Source organism: Nannospalax galili, unplaced genomic scaffold, assembly GCF_000622305.1.
Source record: "Nannospalax galili isolate Female #2095 unplaced genomic scaffold, S.galili_v1.0 scaffold1014, whole genome shotgun sequence".
NCBI classification, from domain to species: Eukaryota; Metazoa; Chordata; class Mammalia; order Rodentia; family Spalacidae; genus Nannospalax; species Nannospalax galili.
In genome coordinates, this window is record NW_008335824.1 from 1710795 (window position 1) to 1732077 (window position 21283).

Sequence of the window (21283 nt, forward strand, 5' to 3'; positions counted from 1 at the left end):
GTAAGCCAATTTAAAAATGGGTTAAGGAATTGAACAGAGAGTTCATTATATATTCTGGATGTTAAACCTCTGTCAGATGTGTCACTGGTGAAGATTTTCTCCCATTCTGTGGGTTTTCTCTTTATTTCCTTGGTTGCTTCTTTTGATTTACAGAAGCTTGTTAGTTCAATGAGGTCCCATTTGTTGATTCTTTACCTTGTTTCCTGAGCAATTGATGTCCGGTTTAGAAAATCCTTTCCTGCACCTATATCTTGTAGGTGATTGCTAATGTTTTCTTCTAACAGTTTCAGAGTTTCAGGCTTCACTTTGAGGTCTTTGATCCATTTGGAGTTGGCTTTTGTGCAAGGTGAAAGATAGATAAGGGTTTAGTTTCATTCTTCTGCAGGTGGGGATCCAATTTTGCTTGCACCATTTGCTGAACATGCTGTCTTTCCTCCAGTGAATGTTCTTGGCCCCTTTGTCAAATATCAGGTGGCTGAAATTGCATGTACTCATATTTAGGTCTTCAGTTTTGTTCCATTGATCTGTGGGTCTATTTTTGTACCAGTACCATGTTGTTTTCATGACTATAGCCTGTAATACTGTTTAAAATCTGGTATAGTAATCCCCCCCAGCATTGCTCTTAGTGCTCAGGGTTGCTTTGGCTATCCAAGGTCTTTTGTGCTTCCATATGAATCCTAGGATGTTTTTTTTCCAATTTTGTGAAAAATGTCATGAGGATTTTGATTGGCATTGCATTGAATCTATAAATGGCTTTTGGTCAGATGGTCATTTTTACAGTATTCTTCCAATCCATGAGCATGGGAGGTCCTTCCATCTTCTGATGTCTTCCTCAATTTCTTTCTTTAAAGATTTAAAATTTTCATTGTAAAAGTTTTTAATGTCTTTGGTCAGGTTTAGTCCAAGCTATTTCCTTTTTTTGCAGATATTGTGAAGGGGAGTGTTTCCATGTAGTCTTTCTCTGGTTGCTTGTTATTGGTATATAGAAAGGCTACAGACTTTTGTAGGTTAATTTTATAACCTGCCACTTTACTGAACATGTTAATAATTTCTAGGATTTTTCTTCTTCCACCATGTGGGTCTCTGAGATTGAACTCAGGTCATCAGGTATCTTTACCTGCTGAGCTATCTTGTTAGCCCTGTTTTTAGTTTGATTGCTGTGTTTGGTCCACCACACAGCAAAGAAGTTTTTTGTTTTTTGTTTTTTTTTTTTTGAAAATTGCTTTAGTGTAGAAATAGTTGTTTCTTGGGCACACACTTGTTTTCTTTAAATAGGTTATTTTCAGTCTTATGCTTTAATTTTTAATAATCCTGGGGGAATTCTTTTTTTAATTTTATTATTTTTATTTTATGTGTATTAGTGTGTTGCCTCCATGTAGGTAAGTGTACCCGTGTTGTGCAGCGGAGGTTGGAAGAGGCTGTCAGATCCCCTGGGACTGGAGTTACGGACAGTTGTTAGCTGCCATGTGGGTGCTGGGATTTGAACCCGTGTCTTCTGCAAAGAACAATCAGTGTTCTTAACTGGTGAGCCATCTCTCCAACCCCGAGAATTCTTAAAGCAGTATAAATAAGTAATTCTAACATTATACATGTTACATTGTTTTCTCTTATACTAATACTTTATGATATTCATTTAGTAAAGAAGCATCTTGGTAGAAATCATCAGACATTTCCTCAAAACTGTATTTGGTTGTTTTGTAAGTGCGTTTATAGTGGAGGTACAGAAATGGAACCTGTTGTCACGCATAAATACACTCCTTAAATACATTGATGTTTTCCTAAGAGGAAAAGAATAAGATAAAGATTAAACTGTGGCTTGAGAATTATATTCTGGCATAAATTCTAGGAAAATATTCATAATCTTTAAGATTATACTATTGTGTTGCAAGACCTGTTCAAAATAATCTGCATTGGTAAAACATTTTTTAAAAATAAAAAACAGGGACTGGAAAGATGACTCAGTGGTTAAGAATACTTACTGCCTTTCCAGAGGACCTGGGATTGGTTCCCAACACTCATATGGCAGCTAACAATCATCTGTGACTCCAATTCCAGGGGTTCCTTTGCCCTCTCCTGACCTCCCCCAGCATTGCACACATGGGTGCACTTAAATACAGGCAGGCAAAACACTAATACACATAAAACAAAAGTAAATTTAAAAAGTATTTTTAAATAAGGCAAAACAGAAATCTCTGGGGAGTAGAGGATTTTTTCAATTCCTGTCCACAGAAAGTGGGTGATATAGTAAAAAGGCTTTTAAAATTAAGTGCAGTGGTAGTGTAGGGTGAAGGAATGGATATGAAAAGAATAACCAGTGTAGGGTTTTTTAAAGTTGGGAAGACAGTACACAAAGAAGAGTTTATATGTTGGAGGTAATTATTAAATGAATGGCAATTGAGTGGCTCTATAAACGTGTATATGATTTGACTTCAAGGAAAAGACTTTGCAGAAGAGCTAGTGATGGTAAAGACATGAATGAATGTGAGCCCTATGTATAGGTGGGTGTATAGATGACAAAGAAGCAACTGTCCTGGCTGCACTCATAGGTATTTAGTGAGTGAAGAATTAGTGCTAGACATTTGAATTAAAGAGAATTTTGAAAATCAAGGGAACAAAGCACAGTTTGTTACGACTGAAATAAACTATCTATGTCCATGATATATACTTTTAAAATGGTACATTAGCATGAGCATATTGGTCTGGTATTAGCCTAAAGAATAGGTAAGGGAAGGTGACAGGAGCTAGAACATTAAAGAGGTAATTATGCGTAAGTGACAAAAGCCTAATAGAAATGTTAGCGTTCAAAATGGCATAGAGGAGACAAAAGCGGTAACGAGGTGGAGAGATGGCTCAGCCATTAAGAGCACTTCCTGCTCTTCCAGAGGACCTGAGTTCAGTTCACTGCACCCATGTCGGGTGGCTTACAATGGCCTGTAACTTCAGCTCCGGAGGATGTGATGCTCAGTTCTGGCCTCCACAGGCACCTGCCCAACATGTGGCATACAAATATATAAACATAAATAAAAATAGATTTTAGAAAAAAATCTTGTATAAGATAGCAAGACTGTGATAGAACAAAATTAAGCACAAAGGGAAAGATGTCTGAATGATCTGAAAAAACAGTGTGATTCAGTCCACTATTGTATATATGCCTGTCACATACTAGATTTGTATCATATATTGTAAGTGGTCAGTGATCTACAGACTAAAATACTTTACCTTTGAAATGCCTTATTTCCTGCTGTACCAGAAAAACAAGAGTATTTCCTAAATCAAAATGTGTCCATTGGAATATTTCAAGCACATCTCAGCAAATGACAGAGACTTAAAACTACAAAGGAAATATCCTAAGAGACTGAAAGTTATTTTTGAGAGCATAGACTTTTTTTTATACTCATTTTGCAACCCAAGTAAAGTATAACAGAACATGCTTAGTAAATATGCATTTTTGGAGGGGAAGTTAATTCAAAGAAATGTGAAATTTTATATTTATATTTAATTTTTACAGTAAGTAAACTGTGCATTATTGATTTTGTGTTCCTATAACTATAAAATCTTGTATATATTTTTTCTTATTGCAGAAAGATACATTTACCTTTTTTGTTCTTTTAAAAAATGATGATTTCTTCATTAGCTTTTCCTATTTTGCTGTGTTTTAGGCATTATATGAAAGGAAATTTCCAGTTCCAAAGCCAGTTGATTACAATCGCCATGCAGTGATCATGGAGCTCATAAATGGCTATCCTCTGTAAGTATTTGTTAGTCTTGAAAGCATAGGTCCTAACATGGATTTCATAGTCATACAGAGGTTAGAAATGGATATATAAAGATAAGCTGAAAACTCAGTTTTATTCTGACAGTTTGTAATCTCAGCCATTTATTCGTTGATTCATTCACTCTTAAAATCTGTTAAATGTCTAAAGCTCAGTAGTGAATAAAACAAAGTTCCTGCCCTCATATTCTGATGGAAAGAGACATGCCATTAAAGGAAATACATATTGTATCAATACATGTTATAGATAAAAGTAAACCAGGATAAGGGAGATAGAATATTATGGTGTGGGTAGATTTCCTTCCTAAGGCAGTCAGGAAAAGTCTCACTAGCAAGGTGAATTCTTAAAGAGGAAACTATCTAAGACAGTATTCCAGGTAAAGGAAGGACATAGGCCCTAGAGTGTTCACAGCCATGGTTGGGGAGACACCAAGCCAGTGTGTCACTAGAGTGGAGTGACTCAGATGGGATGGGGGCAAAGGAAGAGGGATGGAAGTGATACAATCAGAGAAAGAGTGGGAAAGAAAGGAAACTGCTGTATCAAGGCAAGAGGTGATAGTAGCTCTAATCATAGTGACAGCCACAAAGATAATAAAAAGTGCTAAGATTCTCAGTATGTTCTACAGGTAGCAGCATGGATTATTTGGAATTGGATCTAGATAGGGATGTGAAGGATGTGGGGACTCGATGATGGACTTTGGTCTGAGTAATAAGCAGTGAGGAAAGGAAAATCTGAAAAGCATGGTGCCCTAATAGTTAAGTTATGAAGTATGTCAAGAAGGGGAAAGAGGTCAGCTGACTAGAAATGATGGCAACTAAGAATTTAGATTTAGCTACCTAAAAATAATTGGCAATCTTGACACCAGGTGTGGTGGCATATGCCTTTAATCCCAGCACTCCGGCAGAAGTGAGCAGATTGCTGTGAGATCAAGGCCAGCCAGAATTGGAGCAACATGTGTTTTGTTTTAAGTGTACCCCATGCATACAGTGCCCACAGAGGCCAGAAGAGGGCATTAGATTCCCCTGGAACTGGAGTTATGGACAGTTGTTTGTTAGCCTGTGTGTTCTTTACCGCTGAGACATCTCTCTAGGCCCTCCTTTTTTTTGTTTTAGTAGTTGGGGTATTTCTGCTGAGAGGAATGAGAAGAAAACTTAAGAGATAGGGACTGTAAATAATAACACACATCTGTATACTCATTAAAATCATGAGCAAGGACAAATAGGCTATTCATGCTTTAAATACTTTCAGATGTCAGATACATCATGTTGAAGACCCTGCATCAGTGTATGATGAAGCTATGGAACTAATAGTCAAACTTGGAAATCATGGACTGATTCATGGAGATTTCAATGAATTCAATCTCATATTGGATAAAGATGACCATATCACCATGATTGATTTTCCACAAATGGTTTCCACTTCTCACCCAAACGCTGAATGGTTGGTGTACTACTAAAACTGATTCTAGGTGTGGATGTTTGTGTATGATAGAATCTTTTTTTTCATAATTTTTCAATTATGTGATAGTTGAATCAGTAAATGGTAAGAATTCATTAGTTTTAATGTTACAGATTGGTTTTGGGTTTTTTGGGTCTTTTAAATTTTATTTATCTTTATGAGTGTTTTTCCTACATGTACGTAAGTGTATCCGTGTCCCACAGTGCCCACAGAGGTCAGAAGAGGGCATCAGATCTTCTGGAACTAGAGTTAAAGATGGTTGTTAGCCACCTTGTGGGTGGTGGACCCAATTTCTTTGCAAGAGCAGCCAGTTAACCACTGAGCTCTCCTGCAGCCCCACAAATTTGTTTTTTGATTCAAGGATATTTAAACTACTAGAATTTTCTTCATAAGAGAAACTTTACAGTTCCCCAATATTTTAATAGAGAAAATTAAACTACAATAAAGACAGCATTAAAAGGATTTGGACTTGAATTAATGTTCAGGTCAAATTTTCTTAGCCATGAACCCTTTGTTCAAACAGAATTTTTCAAAGAAGTCTTAATTTTTTTTATTTTAATTTTTGTATGTGTATGAGCTCTTGGCCTGCATATATATGCACCATGTGCATGCAAACCCACAGAATCCAGAAGAGGGCACCTCATACTCTGGAACTAGAGTTATGGACAGTTGTTAGTTGCCATGTGGGTGCTGGAAACTAAACCCAGATCCTCTGCCAGAGCAGCCAGTGCTCTTAACCACTGAGTCATCTTTTTTGGCCCTGGTTATCTAATTTTTTTTTTTTTTTTAATGGCTTGCTCTGAAGTAAATACATAGACAGGGAAATCCCAGATCCACCACTTACTTTGCCTTCCCCCTTTAATGCCGTGGTTGATCTCCCAAGGAAGTGTCCCCAAATATAACTTAATGGTCTTGCGATTTTTGATTGGGCTCAGTTGCAAGACAAGGACTAATTACCTCATGTCATTTTTTTCGCTTTTGTTAGTAGAAGGAATTCACATAAACTGTGGTCTGTGACATAGGACAGAATCAATACGGTGGTAATCATGTTCTCCACTTTACTTAACCAATTAAGCTGCTCAGATTGTGAATTATGATCTTTTCCTTAGAGAGACTGTCTATATTTATACTAGAAAACAATAACTGTAATTTAAAAAGTATCTCTGTGGGGCTAGAGAAATGTCTCAATGATTAAGAGCACTGGCTGCCCTTGCGGAGGACCTGGTTTCTGTTCCCAGCACCCACATGGTGGCTAACAACCATTCATTCCTCCAGTTCCAGGGGATCCAGTACCCTCTTCTGACCTCCATGGGCATTGCACAACACAGGTGCACTGATACACATGCAGACAATACACTCATGCACATAAAATAAAAATAATTTTTAAAATCCAACAAAATAATACTAAAGATTAATGGTTTGCATTTGTATATTCACTAATCTTGGGATATTGAATAATCACCATTTTAATTAATAAGGAAAGAGCCTTATTAAAATTAATCTATAAAGGAAGAGCCAAGAGTTATCCAAGTTATAGAAGGGATTAATGACACATGATGATGTCCACACTTGGGTTGCATTGCTCTTTGAAAAGGTGCTGTGATTTAATTTGAATTTTTATGAGCCAGTACTGGGACACTGGAGTTGTGCTTAGAGGTAGAAATTAAGATATAAGTGAGCCCTGTTTTTCTGCTTTTGAAAAGTTATTATAGAGGAGATGTTAACACATATAAAATAATGACTTTTTTAAATTCTAAGATTTCCCAGGATGTTCTGTTAGCAAAGAAGACTGGCATTGTGTTTTTATGTCCATAATTGCATTTTTCTCAAAATAAGTTAACTAAAATGCAAGACAACAGGCTGTTCATGTCACCTGTCCTCTGTTCTTTTGGGCGTTTTCTGGAGTATTGAATCCATTCTTGCTGTTTAAAAGCAGCCTTCTCCTCAGAGGTTCTGCTACTCAGTGCAGGTTACCATGTCCTCAGGTATTGTTCTGTACTGCAACATTACTTATCCCATAACTTATGGGTGCTACTGTGGATCAGTTAGTGGGTAGTAAAGGTAAATAAACAATCAGTAGGTTCCAGATTGTTCCTTAAGAATCTTTGGTTTTTATCTTCAGTTTTCCAGAGTTTGCTAGAGGTTGCAGTGGATATTCCTAATGAGAAACAGGCAAACAGACTGTAGATTGGAGAGGCTAAGAGAGAGCATGCTCCCACAATGTAGACCCATGGTCTCCTTTCTGGGGGCTCACACTCACCTCCCCCCCATCTGTCTTACTACATGTTAAGTACCTGCAAGAAAACCTTAACTTTATAATCATAAAAATAGAATTGACTGTTTATATCCTTTGAAATTTCCTCATATTTTAGTTTCTTCAAACACTGCAATGTATCTTTTTCTTTTGTCTAATAGCTTTTTCTCTTTCATATATAGAACAAATATTTACAAATAATATGGATTTTCATTAACTATAATTAGGGAAAGAACAAGCAACAAATACTTTCAAATAATAAATTTTTATTTTTGCAGGTACTTTGACAGAGATGTTAAATGCATTAGGGATTTCTTCATGAAACGTTTTGGCTATGAGAGTGAGCTGTATCCAACCTTTAGTGATATCAGGTTTGTATTCAGTATTGCTTATAATGATAAAACCCTTTAGATAGCTAATTTACTTAGTTCTAAAAGATACACTTTCATGTGAAATAATGTCCACATAGAGTGACCTTTGGTCACATAATCACTGTTGAGTATCATCTCTCTGTCAGCCTATTAAGACATTGCTATTGAATTTTTGGATGGAATATATTTACTTTGCTATGAATTAAAGAGTTTTCATTATATTTTGAATGTTACACATTCATAACCCATTTATAAGAAACCAAATGTTAATGAAGTTTGTGGGGGGTTTTTGTTGATTTTTTTTTTTTTAAAGATTGTGTGTATTTGTGTGTCTGTATATATGTACATATGATTTCAAGTGCCAGCAGATGCCAAGAAAGGTGGTCAGCTTGAGTTACAGGTGGTTGTAAGCCCCCCTGATGTGGGTTCTGGGAACAAAACTCTGGTCGTCTAGAAAAGTAGCAAGTGCTCTTAGCTGCTGAATCTTTCCAGCTTCCTGTTATTCTTTTATTCAGCATTATATATAATTTATGAGTTAAATTTTCTCTGTTTTATATGCTTTTAAGCATATACTTCCTAGTTTGGGATGAGTTCATAGTTTATCAAGAAATCTCTAGGCCCCTTTGAAAGTTAATTTATCAAGTTAATAAATATTGACTGAAGTATTTTTTAGTATTTTTAAAAAATATTTCATTATTTTTATTTTATGTGTACGTGTAAATTGCCTACATGTAAGTGCACCTGTGATGTACAATGCCTGTGGAGGACAGAAGAGACTGTCGGATCCCCTGGACCTGCAGTTACAGATAGTTGTTAGCTGCCATGTGGGTGCTGGGATTCAAACCTGGGTCTTCTGCAAGAACAGTCAGTGTTCTTAACTGCTGAGCCATCTCTCTAGCCCCATTTTATTTTTATTTTATGTGTATGAGTATATTGCCTGCATGTATGTAAGTGCACCTGTGTTGTGCAGTGCCCACAGAGGTCAGAAGAGGGCATCAGACCTCCGGGAACTGGAGTTATGGATAGTTGTTAGCCACCATGTAGGTGCTAGGAACTGAATCTGGGGCCTCTACAAGAGGCTTTTAACTGCTGATCCATCTCTCTAGCCCCTTGACTGAAATTTTTACAACCTGTTTATTATTGTGTTACTTTTGGGTCATTTAATTCTTCAAATGATAGCATGTATCTTTTATATTGCATATTTAAGTAATGTAAGTATGTTTTAAAGTGAGTAGGCTGTTGAGCTCACTTTAGATTCATAGAGTAACATCCCTCTCAAATATCTCTGTCTTTCACTACTAATCATCTTTTCCTAGGAGAGAGGATTCTCTTGATGTGGAGGTTTCTGCCAGCGGTTACACAAAGGAAATGCAGGCAGATGATGAGCTTCTATATCCAGTGGGTCCAGATGATAAAAAAATAGAAACAGAAGAAGGATCTGACTTCTCATTTTCTGATGAAGAGGCCTCGGAAAAACTAAAGATTTGGAGGTCTGAAATGGAAAATGAGCAGAACCCAGTAGATGAGTCAGGAGGCAAATGTGGCAGCTCATCTGGAGACCTCAAGCAAATAAAGGAAGACAGTTTGTCAAAGGAGAGTACTGATGCACCCAGTTTTGAAATGGCTGAAATAAATCAAGCTTTAGGTGACATAAAAGAGCAGGTTATTGACAGCAATTCTGTATCTGGGTTTTCTGAGGAGGACAGAACTGAAAATGACACCAAGCAATATGGTCAGGCAGGTCAAGGGGGAGCCCCTGCTGGCTCTGAGGAATATGAAGATGAATGCCCTCATCTGGTCACCTTGTCAGCGTTGAACAAAGAGTTCAGGCCTTTCAGGTATAGATTCTTGTTTATTTTTTGCCTTTAATTTTGAGATCAATACTTTCTTTGATTCTGACAAATGAGTGTGTTTGAAAAAGAAAATAAGTACAGTGACGTAATTGTACTTATGTCACCCACCGTTGTATCTTTTGCACTTTTGTTTGTGAAGTAAAATGTGAGAGTTTTGTTCCTTTTTCACATAACTCTGTACCTTCAGCCTTTGGGGCTTTTAAGAAACTAAGAAAATTAGAGCAGAAACAGAATAAAGTCAGCTAGCAGAAAAAGCTGTGCTACCAAATTTTGAGTAATTGTCTTGGTCAGGGTTCTGTAGACCCAGTATAATCAGAAGGAAATTTATTACAGTTACTCCTCAACTTACCATGAGCTCACATCCACTAAACCTGTCATAATTTGAGTATAAGTAAAAAATGTGTTTTAATACATCAAAACACCAAATATCATAGCTTAGAAGCAGCATACATCATAAAGTATCTGTCGTTTACTCCTGTGATTGCATAGTTCATCAGGGCCTTCAGCTGACTACTTTCCACCATCTCAAAAGAGTACCAATACTCGTATCACCAGCCAAAGAAGAGATCAGAATTTAAAGTGTGGATTTTACCAAATGAGTTATCACTTTCATAGCATTGTAAAGTTGTAAAATGACAAGCTGAGCCATTCTGAGTCTAGGATTGTCTTTATAAGGAATTGGCCTTATATAGACTGTGAAGTTCAAGTATCTACAGTGAGCAAACTGGAAATCCAGGATAGCCAATAGTGTCAGCTCTAATCTGGTTCCAAAGGCATAAGAATGTTCATTTCCCAGCTCAGAGATAGTTGAGCAGAGGGGAATTCTCTTACTTTGCCTTTATGTTCTGTTCCAGCCTTCAATGAACTTGATGAGGTCACATTGGGAGAGTAGTTTGCTTTACTCGGTACCAATTCAGAAACACCCTCTTATAACACCTTGAATAATGTCTAAATATCTGGCAAAACCTACATAGGGTTAATGGTCTTTTGAGCAGGGGGCGGGACAAATGATTTGTTCTTACTCTTTGAACATACAGTGTGTGAAATTTATTCCTAAATGGTCTTTTAAGCAGAGAATGTAGAAGCAAAGTAGGTGTTGCAGGGCCAGTGAGCATGGTGCTACATACCTGAAATCCAAGCACTAACACATGGGAACTTGAGACCCGAGTGTGGAAGAACAGCCTTAGTTACCAATAAGACCCTCTCTCCAAAAAGAGGGAGAATATTGCATCTCTCTCTACTATGTCTACTTTTGTTTTGAAGGTAGGGAGAAAGAGAGATTTAGTCTATGTGGGGCAGATTTCTATAGTTTAGTGAACAACACAAATGAATTTATTGGTTACTGGGACATTTTATCATTGTGAAAGCGTGATAGTGACATTCTGTCAGAATATTGTATCTATCAGGGTGTTGAAAATATAGTGGACTGAATTGTAGGTAGGTTCACTTTTACTTTCCAAAAATTTTTAACATAATTATCATTCTGAGGCATTTTATATCTATGTCAGAGAAATAATAGGAATTAATTTTACATTATAAAAATTAGTGAAATTGTGGACTTCTTAAATTTTATTTATTTTAGAGATGAAGAAAATATGAGGAATATTAATCAGCATAGATCAAGGACTTTGAGTGTTACATCTTCAGGCAGTATCCTTAGCTGTTCAACAATCCCGCCGGTAAGTATAAAACAACTATCGACTGCTGAGGCCAGAGCTGTGGATAGCAGTGAACTCAGGTACTTGCTGGATTACAGGATACTTGAAGACATTTGGACCTGTGTGCTAATGTTACAAAATTAGAGCAGGCAGTAACTTACTAAGGGATGACAGGGTTTACTTTAATTCAGTGATCAGAATTTTGAGGGAAAAGGCAACATATAAGTTAGCTTGAACTTTAAGGATAAAACCTTATGTATTTTGGCTCCAAAGGAAATTTTGTAACTTTCCATGTGATTCAGTCTTGATTTTAACAAGAAAAGTCTATGGCTTTGCCCAGGGTTAAGGCCAGGCAGTGTGACAGACGTGAAGACGCAACACCTCAGTAGTTCTTACATATTGGAAACTAGGTAAGTTAAAATATTTTAGCATCAAGTTTTTGTTGCTTCCTTTGGGCATTTAGCAGTAGTGTCCAAAGGATTTACAAAAGGGACATTTTCTGGACAAGATGGTGAGCAAATACATTCCACTAATTGAAGCTTTTGGCTAGTAAACCAACCTTTTTTCTGACCTTTCCAGTAGCATGATGTAGTGTAGAGATAATTAACCCTCTCAGGGGCCCTGTGGAGGTGTTGTGTCTCCAATTCCCTGATGGTGGTGTTATAGAGATAAGTCAATCTCATAGCTGCCATTTAGGTAAGGCAGGAATTTACATAATTCCTCTCCTGGCCAAAACAAAACTACCCTTGGTTTTGTTTACTTCCTGGTTGTTTTGTCAGGTAGTCAACAAAAGCTACTGGGTGAACTTAGAGCTCACCACATTTCCTAACCTTATTTCTAGATTGGGTAGTTTTTAAAATTATGGTCTGATTGAGTATTCTCAAATTATTTTCCATCTAACATTAGGAAAATAAAGTAACACAGAAACTCATCAATTTTTCCCTAAATTAAACTCATATAATTGTTGTGTTGTACTTTTTCCTCCTGTTTAAGTTTCATGCCACAAAAGCTAGTTTTTAGAGATAATTTATTCACAGTGAGCAAAAGAAGGAAATCGGTTTAGAAGTTAAGAAGTGAGGAAATGAAATGATTACAAGTAAATTCAGAAGAAATTCTAAACTTTATAACATATTCAGATATGTCAGTAAATTAAAATATATTTTCTGTTTTGGATAATATATTCCAATCAAAGAATTAAATAGGAGCTATCAAGAACAAAGTCAAAATTCACTCTAGGGAGATGGCTCGATATAGTTCAGAGCCCCAGCACCTACGTAAAATGCTGAGCATAGTTGTGTTCACCTGTATTCTGTATTCCTTTTACTGAAGAAGTAGGGACCCAAGAATCCTGGAACTTGCTGGTCAGCTACTCAAGTCGGTGAGCTCCAGGTTTAGTGAGAGACCCTATCTCAAAAAAATAAGGTGGGGAATGATAGAAGAAGACACCCAGCACTGGTCTCTGGTTTCCACACCATGCATGCACACGTGCACGTTCACTCATGCACATATGGGCACACAAGAGCACATGCATATAATTATAGTGGTTTATATGCAGTTCTCACAGTTCATGATGACACTAGACTTTGAGATTTTCTGTTCTTACTAGGATTTATTTGCCCTCCTTTCTTTGATTTCTCAGAATCAAAACATAACTTTTTTGTCTGACTACAGTGCTGTACACTAACCTTTTAATTTATGCCATCTTCTATATCTGAAGATGTTGACTCAGATAAAACAATCGTGATGGTCTTTTTCTCCTTATGCATCTCCCTCAGCCAGAGTCATGAACTTAAGAGAAATCTTGAACTCTTCTATCTTGAGTTTTATGAATGCTAATTTATGAGTTTCTTTGCTAAGGGGGGTGGAGGGGAGGATCCCTTCAGCCTAACTTCCTCAATAAAGATTTCTGTGTGATCATTTGAATCAAATTCCTTACCATTATTCTTTCTTGAAATAAATTTGATTGAGACTGAGTCTGTGCCATCCATCTAGGCTGGCCTCAAACTCAAGGTTCTCATGCCTGTGCCTTTCAAGTACCTGAATGTTTTTTCATACTGTTTTCCTTTTATTTTGTTAAAATGACAGAAGGAAACTGTTACCTCCATGAACTTGGTGGTGATTGTTTTGGAATTTGTTCAAAGACAAAAATTTTAAATTCCTTGAAATTATAAATGGAAAGTGTTTTCCTCTTTAATCATTCCTGTTAGTCATTTGCATTGCTAAGAACCAAATCCAGATCTTCCTGAAAGCTAGGCATGCACTCTTACCACACTGTACTAGCCATTTGTAAATTCTGTTCTTTATAATATGTAACAATTAAATGATTAAACCATAAGGTACATTGCTTCTTAATACATGTGCATGTGACTAGCATGTAGTTTGAGAACATTTTGTTTTAACAACAAGAAGGAAAGGTGACTTTCATTCGTTTTTATGTACTTGCCAAAATAACGATATTTTACTCCATGTTGCATGCTTTCTTAAAATATAACTACGCGGATTTTTTTTTTCTCACTAAAGAAAAATAGCTTGTAGAATTTGTAAATTGTTCTACGTATGGGGTCCAGAGAAAGAAAGGTTTAAACTGAGTATCTCAGATTTCTTTTTTCTTTTTCATCTTTTAAGCCATATGACCTGTATAAATGGTGTCTTTTAACTAATAAGTGATTTGAATTTTTAGTCATCGCCTATGAGAAAATGTTTTATATCTCCAAAACACTCTAGGAAGACTCCATGAGTCACTTCTGACATCAGGCCATTCATACAGCTGACCTTGTCGAGCCATGTTTGCAAATGATGTCAAGTGGTTAATGGCTGCTTTTCAAAAACATTTTTTCAAGGCTTAGATCTAGCTCATCTGGTAGAGTGCTTGCCTAGCATGCACAAGGCCCTGGGTTCAGTCACTATCACCATAACCCAGATGGCTCATGTAATCCCAGCACTTGGGAGATGGAGGCAGGAGGACCAGAAGATCAAGGTCACCCTTAGCTACATGTGAGTTCAAAGCCAGCCAGGCTACATGAGACCTTGTCTCAAAAAACCGAAAAACTTCTTCATTACAAAATCATGTCTTATTTTTACCAGGAAATCAGGAAGTTTTCATCTTGTTTATTCCCTCAGTGTTCATGATAATGGACACTGGGTGGCACTGTTCGTTATTTAAACTATGCCATATGCTGTCTCTTTTTTGCTGTATAATCTATTCCTGCTAAGAATTTAATTTTACAACAGCTTCTCCTGGTTTATTTTATATACTAACTACTTTTTTAATAGTGTTGGGATTTTTAAAATTCATCCTTTTTACCATGTAAATTTGAAAGATATTAGGAATGTAAATCTTTGTTTTCTTGAATTTCTGTTCTTTATTAAAATGGTTATTAGTGATACTGATTTTAAAAATCTTTTCAGGAACTGGTGAAACAGAAGGTGAAACGTCAACTGACAAAACAACAAAGATCAGCTGTAAGACGCCGACTACAGAAAGGAGAAGCAAATGTATTTACCAAGCAAAGGAGGGAGAACATGCAAAATATTAAATGCAGTTTGGAAGCAGCCAGCTTTTGGGGAGACTAGTTATATTTTCTGATCTTTTATATTTCTGATATATATTTTTAAGTTACTGTAATTCTATTTTTTGCCACCTTTGGTCTTTGGACCAAGGCCAGCATATAAATAGAGAAATAAACCTTCTTTAATCATTAAATTTGACTCATTATATGTCTTCTGAAGGAAACTTCACAGTAATTCTGCTAGGTAATCTAGTTCTTTTTTAAGTTCTTCAGTTAACTGCTGAATTTGCTAAAATAATTTGTTTGAAGTAACTTTATCAGCGGGATTTGCGTATTTTTGAAACCACGAGTATCATTTTTGTTTTATTTTGGTGTTTGATCTCTTCTTGAACTCTTTTGGGGTTCAGATCCTGGCTTTACACTAATAGAAACAAAGCAAGTTGTAGTGTAGTGTTCTTTCTTTCTCCTTTAGTCTTAAAGTTAGATTTTATTAGTTCGAGCAGTTGATTTTAGGATTACGTGAGACAGTGCACATAAAGCATGTCTTGTCACATCACATTCAGTAAGGCACAGCTATTAGGATGGTGGTGACAATGGCATCTCAGCAGTTCTGCTAGCAAAACTGCTTTTTATATGGCCATTGGGAAACTTGACTGCCTTCTCTTTGTTTAGACTTTAGTGGTAAGGATAAGCCAGTCATCTGTGGTCTTGGGAAAGAAACGACGTAGTTCTACCAGGATTTTTATTGTCAGCTCTCATACACATCGGTGCCAAACTGTGGTTAAGGGTGGAGATAGGAGGGTAGAGGAAATAAGAGTAAAATGTTCTTCCTCATTTTCTTATATGGCTGAGTCCAGACCATGTTCCCACCTCAACATTAACAAGTATTTAGTGCAGGAAAAAAATAAAAATCATCATCCATTCCTCCAACACTGTAATTTAGCAAGACTCAGATGAGTATGCCCCAGATGCCAGGGTCCCTTCAGTATCCCAGAGCAGATGAGTAGAGAGAGGGAGCTCATGATTAGTGATCAGGGAGAAATGACCACTAGGTGGCAATGTACCCCCACATGACCAACAGGATGTCTTTACTTGCATCAGGGGTGATAAACCAGAAGGAATATAGTGGATGCTTTTCCATAATATAGACATCAGATTCCTCTTCACCTTAGAAATAACTATTTGCTATTTGCAACTGATCATTATCTACATTTAAGTATTTGGATGCAAGATCAATTCCTTTGAAAATTAGCCTGATTTTGGAAGTATTAGTAATTCTTTAAATTTTAAATATTTAAGGTCAGGTATTCATTTTATACTCTGTTAAAAGTATTTTTGTAGCATAAAGTAATGTTGAAGACAGCCTAGTATGACCACAGAATGTTTATTTTGGCATATATTTTCTTATATCCTAATTGTTGAAAGCTAACTGGGAATAAAAGTGTGTGATGTCATCCTTCTTGGGTCATCTTGAATACCTACTGCATAAAAATTTCATTTACATTGAGAAATTTAGAAGGTATAAATGGGCATGGTTCTTATTCTTAATAGCCTAAGATTGCAAGTTCCCTACCAAACAAATTCAAATCAGAAAGAGAACTCACCTAATTTGATAAAGATTAATGGTAGTTACTAAAACTATAGTACCAGATGATATAAAGCAGTTAAATTTCTATGAGCTTTGTTTGGAAACTAGGATCTAATCACAACTTTTTGAAAATGTTTTAGAGTAGCCAGCAATTGAAAATAAGTTCATCCAGACAAGCTGTGACCCTCATGTTAAAAAAAATAATAATAATAATAGGAAACAATGGAAAAGCAAAATCTATTTCTAATGTACTAGACCTGTATCTTTTGAGTTAAAACACTTCTTGCCTAGATATGCAAGGCCTTGTATTTGATCTCCAGCACCACAGGGGGTCAGGGGAACACTCCAGATTTCAAATTTTAGATCCCTGGTTCCAGGACTTAAACATCAAGTACCTTCTTTAGCCCCTCAACTTCATCCTCTTGTTTCATAGAGTAGGAGCAGCTGATAGTGTCTATCATAGAGTGGTGAAGACTAAATGAAAGAATACTTAAAAGGACTAGGCATGTAACTCAGTCATAGAGTGCTTGCCTGGCCTAGTGATGCCCAGCACCCCTAAACCCCCAAAAAACAACTTGTAAAAAGCTTAATGCAGTGCCTCAAACATAAAATTACTTAAGAAAATATTTGCAGAATAACCATTCCTATTTCACTGACATCTAGGCTGTGATCCATTCTTGTATTACGAAGACTCAGACCAGGTTAGATGGTTGAAGCCCTGGATTCAATATCCATCCCAGACCCTGCCCCCAAAGGAACAACTCAGCAGTTTAGTTGTTTTCTTGCTGTTTACTTTGTTCTCTTTCACAAGCTTTTCCTGTACAATATGTGGCTTATATTTGTACTAACTTTGCATTGATGACTTCTGATCTATCTAGCACACAGCTGGCTTTGAGCTTGGGCCAGGACCATAAAATGTTTAGAGGGTACTAATCACAGGGTTAGTGCAGCTTAAAATAACCATTCTTCTGCCAAGTACTTAGTAAATTTTCTTACACACAGCTACTCAGAGGTTTCTCTGATGCTGCCTTCAGGTTTACCAGCCAGTTGCAGGGTAGGCCAAAGCTCATCATCCTGTCCTTCATCCCTCAGAACATCTCTCAGGAAAACATGAGACCATAGCTTAATTTGCCATTGGTTCTCTATATGAAGCACTGAAGCCATCTGACAACTAAGTAAGAAAACTGGAGATTAAAGTTGAGAGCAGCCAGTGGGCCACAAGCTGTAGTGTGAGGATAGCTCCAAAGCCCAAGGAAAGGTATAGAAAGCTCTATCATTTGCAGAGATAGCTGTTGTAGTATTTTACAATCATTTACCTGGGCTGGAAAAATGGCTCAGCAGTTAATGAGCACTGGCTGCTCTGGCAGAGGGTTCAATTTCCAGCACCCACATGGTTGCTAAGAACTGTCTATAACTCCAGTTCCAGGGGATCTGACAGCCTCTTCTGGCCTCTCCAGGCATTGTACAACATGGGCATGTTTTCATGCCTGGAGGGAAAACATACAATATAAAATAAATAAGATTTAAATATTTTACATTAATATTGTAAATTGCAAAATAATGAAAAATCAATGTAAGTTATAAAACATTAAAATGATATAATGTGCTTGCTGTACCAGCAAAGAAAGCTAAATTTTTATCTCTAGCACCCCTGTCAAAAATAAAACTAGGCCCTATGTGTGGTGCCCACCTGTAACCCCAGTGCTGGGCTAGCACAAAACCACAAACTTCCATTCCACTGAGAGGCACAAAACAGGTAGAGAACAATAGAGGAAGAAATCCAACATTGACCTATAACCTTCACACGTGTACACTTGGGCAAGTTCACCTACACATGTGTCCACCTAATTAATGTAGATTAAATGTATTAATATATTAAAGAATTAATGTAATTCTTTATGCTTCAAAATGTAAATAAAATCTATTAGGATAGTTTTATCATAATATCATATGCCCACCCACCATCCCCCACCCCCATTTTTTAAAAAAGACAATGACCATTAATTTTAAAAATTCTGTAATTCTTCTGTTCCTAGATTAGGAGGAAAGACCTGTTGTTTTTATATCAGTTTTCAAAAAGCTTGGTAGTGTGTAAAGTTATCATGGAAAGTATATACAGGGTTTGGTTTGGTTGGAGAGGGTCTCACTATATAGCCCTGGATGGCCTGGAACTCACTATGTAGATTAGGCTGACCTAGAACTCACCTGCCTCTGCTTCATGAGGACTGAGATTAAAAGCATGTACCACCACATCCAGGTGGTATGTAGGTTTTTAAGATAAAATTATGGGGGCTGGAGAGGTAGCTCAGTGGTTAAGAGCACTGGCTGCTCTTGCAGAGGACCCAGGTTCAGTTTGTTAATAACTGTCTATAACTCCACTTCCAGGGGATCCAGTGCCCTCTTCTGACCTCCATGGGCATTGCACGACATGGGTGCACTTACATACATGCAGGCATACACATAAAATAAAATAAAAAATAAAATAAAATAAATAAAAATAATATTAAAAACATTCTGAGGGCTGGAGAGATGGCTCAGTGGTTAAGAGCACTGGTTGCTCTTGCAGAGGACACAGGTTCAATTCCTAGCACCCACATGATGGCTAACAATCATCTGTAACTCCATTTCCAGGGAATTTGACAGCCTCTTCTGACTTCCATGGACATTGCACGACATAGGTGCACTCGCATGCATGCATGCAATACATTCATACACATAAAATAAAAATAAAACATGGGGCTGGAGAGACACCTTTTTCTGACCTCTGTGGGCATTTACATGCAGGCAAAACACTCATACACATAAAATTTTTAAAAATTAAATAAAGACCAGTGTCCTGGGGGATTTATTTGAATAGGTAGATTGGAAAGATACAGTTGCAGGGGAGGAAGTCATGCAGAAAATGTGGAAGACAGGAGTGAGATGCGCGATTGCTGTAGTGCAGTTGGTGGGGGTGGGAGTGGTTGTGCAACCAAGGACCAAATCAAAGATGACATGGAAAACAATGCATTAGTGAAAAGCAACTGTAGGTTGTGACTTAATGGTGCCTTGGTTTCAAAGAGGACTATGTGGACTCAGGGACACTTGTCAATGTTAGAATGGTTTGGAGGGAACCAACTAAAACAGAAAAGGCAGAGACAGCATGGAACAGGCTCATTCTGTCATACCAAAACTAGAGACCTTCTGTGACCTTGTTTTAATTGTAGCTGTAAGAAAAACATCTTTAGAGGACAAATTTCTTGCCCAAAGTCACAAAAAGTACATTTTTGAGAGGGTTGGTAGTTTGATGGAGCTGATAATGAAAAGGCGAATTGCAGAAAAGCTGGTCTTTTAGGTGGTTTAGAGCTTGCACTTGGCCTGGGGTCTCCTGAAGATCCACTAAATACCACATCTGCCTGGCCTCCTAGGCTCTGAGATGTGAGAGGAGACAGTCCTCATATGCAGATTTTGAGATCTATCTTCTGTTGTACCTCACTTTTTAGAAAACATCTTTTTCTGTAATAATATGATAAGCCTCTCATCTCATTACACTCCCCAAAACCCCATCGCAATAGACAAAAGTCCTCCATCAGAACATTCTGGGTCTTTTGGAGGGCAGGGGGCTACAGAAGGGAATACTTTCCCTTTGAACTCAAGGCTACCCAGGTACCTTGAGAGGATCAGAAGAATGTATTCTAAAACTTGGGCTTGCTCCAGTTTTCAATTTGTGGAAAAATAGACCCCTTTTATATGTAGTTTTCTATTCTTCCTTCTTTAAACAATTTTTGAAAAGATAGTATTTCTTCTTTGTCAGCAGGATGCTTGCAAAATGCAGTGTTCTGTTCATGAGGTATAGGAAGTGAAGTGGAAATTATAGTTTACAGTGTGAAATGGATGGGCATGAGGCTTTTATCTTAATGTAAGCATATCTGTAAGTGTAGCTGGAACTGAATTAAGAGCCTGCCGATGATACAGCCTTTACAGGAAGCTTCATCTAAAATAGATGGAGCCGTGAAATTACTGGTTTCTGGAACCTAGCATCATCAACTAATCTCATACTTAAGTTATTTGTTTGTAACCAATAAACATTCTCTCTAAGTTTGTTTAACCTAATACCTTTTCTCTTAGTCTATATATTCATATTAACGTGCTTGTTATTTTTGCAAACATTTAAACATTCTGTACAATTCATACCTCCAGAAACGTGACTTTAAAGAAAAAAAAAATGCTGTCTCCTTTAGGGTATAAGTAAGTAATGTGTCTCAGCCCCCAGCATACTATTGTAGAAGACCTCATCGTCTTTGTCTGAAGAGTAGTTCAAAGACTGTGGAGTTCAGCAGCCTCTTTTCAGGTCAGCCTTATCACTTCATAACCACATCTTGTGTCACTATTTTTCACACAGTCATCTGTATAAATTCTAGTCCTGAAGAGGGATGTTTGAGAGAATGAAAGGACAAGAACCAATAATTAAATAAACTTTTATGAAAGAAAATATTGTCATAAAAGCTACTGGCAAAATCTATTCCATAAACCAAAACTTTTAAACCATCATTTTCAAAACACATATTGTTCTGGAAGTCAACCAGCTACCATTAGAGTATCAGTTCACATTTCACGGATGCATGTCTAACAACCAAATGGCTTGACATCATAATCTCCAGTCTTATAAATTGGAACAGCCAAGTTCTTCCAGCTTTAAACAATTCTGAATTTATCTTGAAAATGTTAATCTGTGAACCAGCAAAACCTCCCCACAGTTGTCACTGACCTCCAAAATATTTCTTAAAGGCAAAACTGTGCTGCTCTTGGAGACCAGATTCCAAGATAGTACTGGATGATT

The 21283-nt window shown here is 37.0% G+C and overlaps 1 protein-coding gene across 2 annotated transcripts in view; it reads left to right on the forward strand.

Moving 5' to 3' along the window:
- Riok2 (RIO kinase 2) overlaps nt 1-15193 on the forward strand; it is a 24900-nt gene extending 9707 nt beyond the window's left edge. For both annotated transcript variants that reach the window (XM_008830538.3, XM_029562270.1), the window contains exons 5-10: nt 3660-3748; nt 5022-5213; nt 7764-7856; nt 9173-9694; nt 11292-11388; nt 14776-15193. In XM_008830538.3, coding sequence (XP_008828760.1) covers nt 3660-3748; nt 5022-5213; nt 7764-7856; nt 9173-9694; nt 11292-11388; nt 14776-14940 — 1158 coding nt within the window. In that variant the 3' untranslated portion in view covers nt 14941-15193. The remainder of the gene's footprint in view (nt 1-3659; nt 3749-5021; nt 5214-7763; nt 7857-9172; nt 9695-11291; nt 11389-14775) is intronic.
- Nucleotides 15194-21283: the final 6090 nt, after the last annotated feature.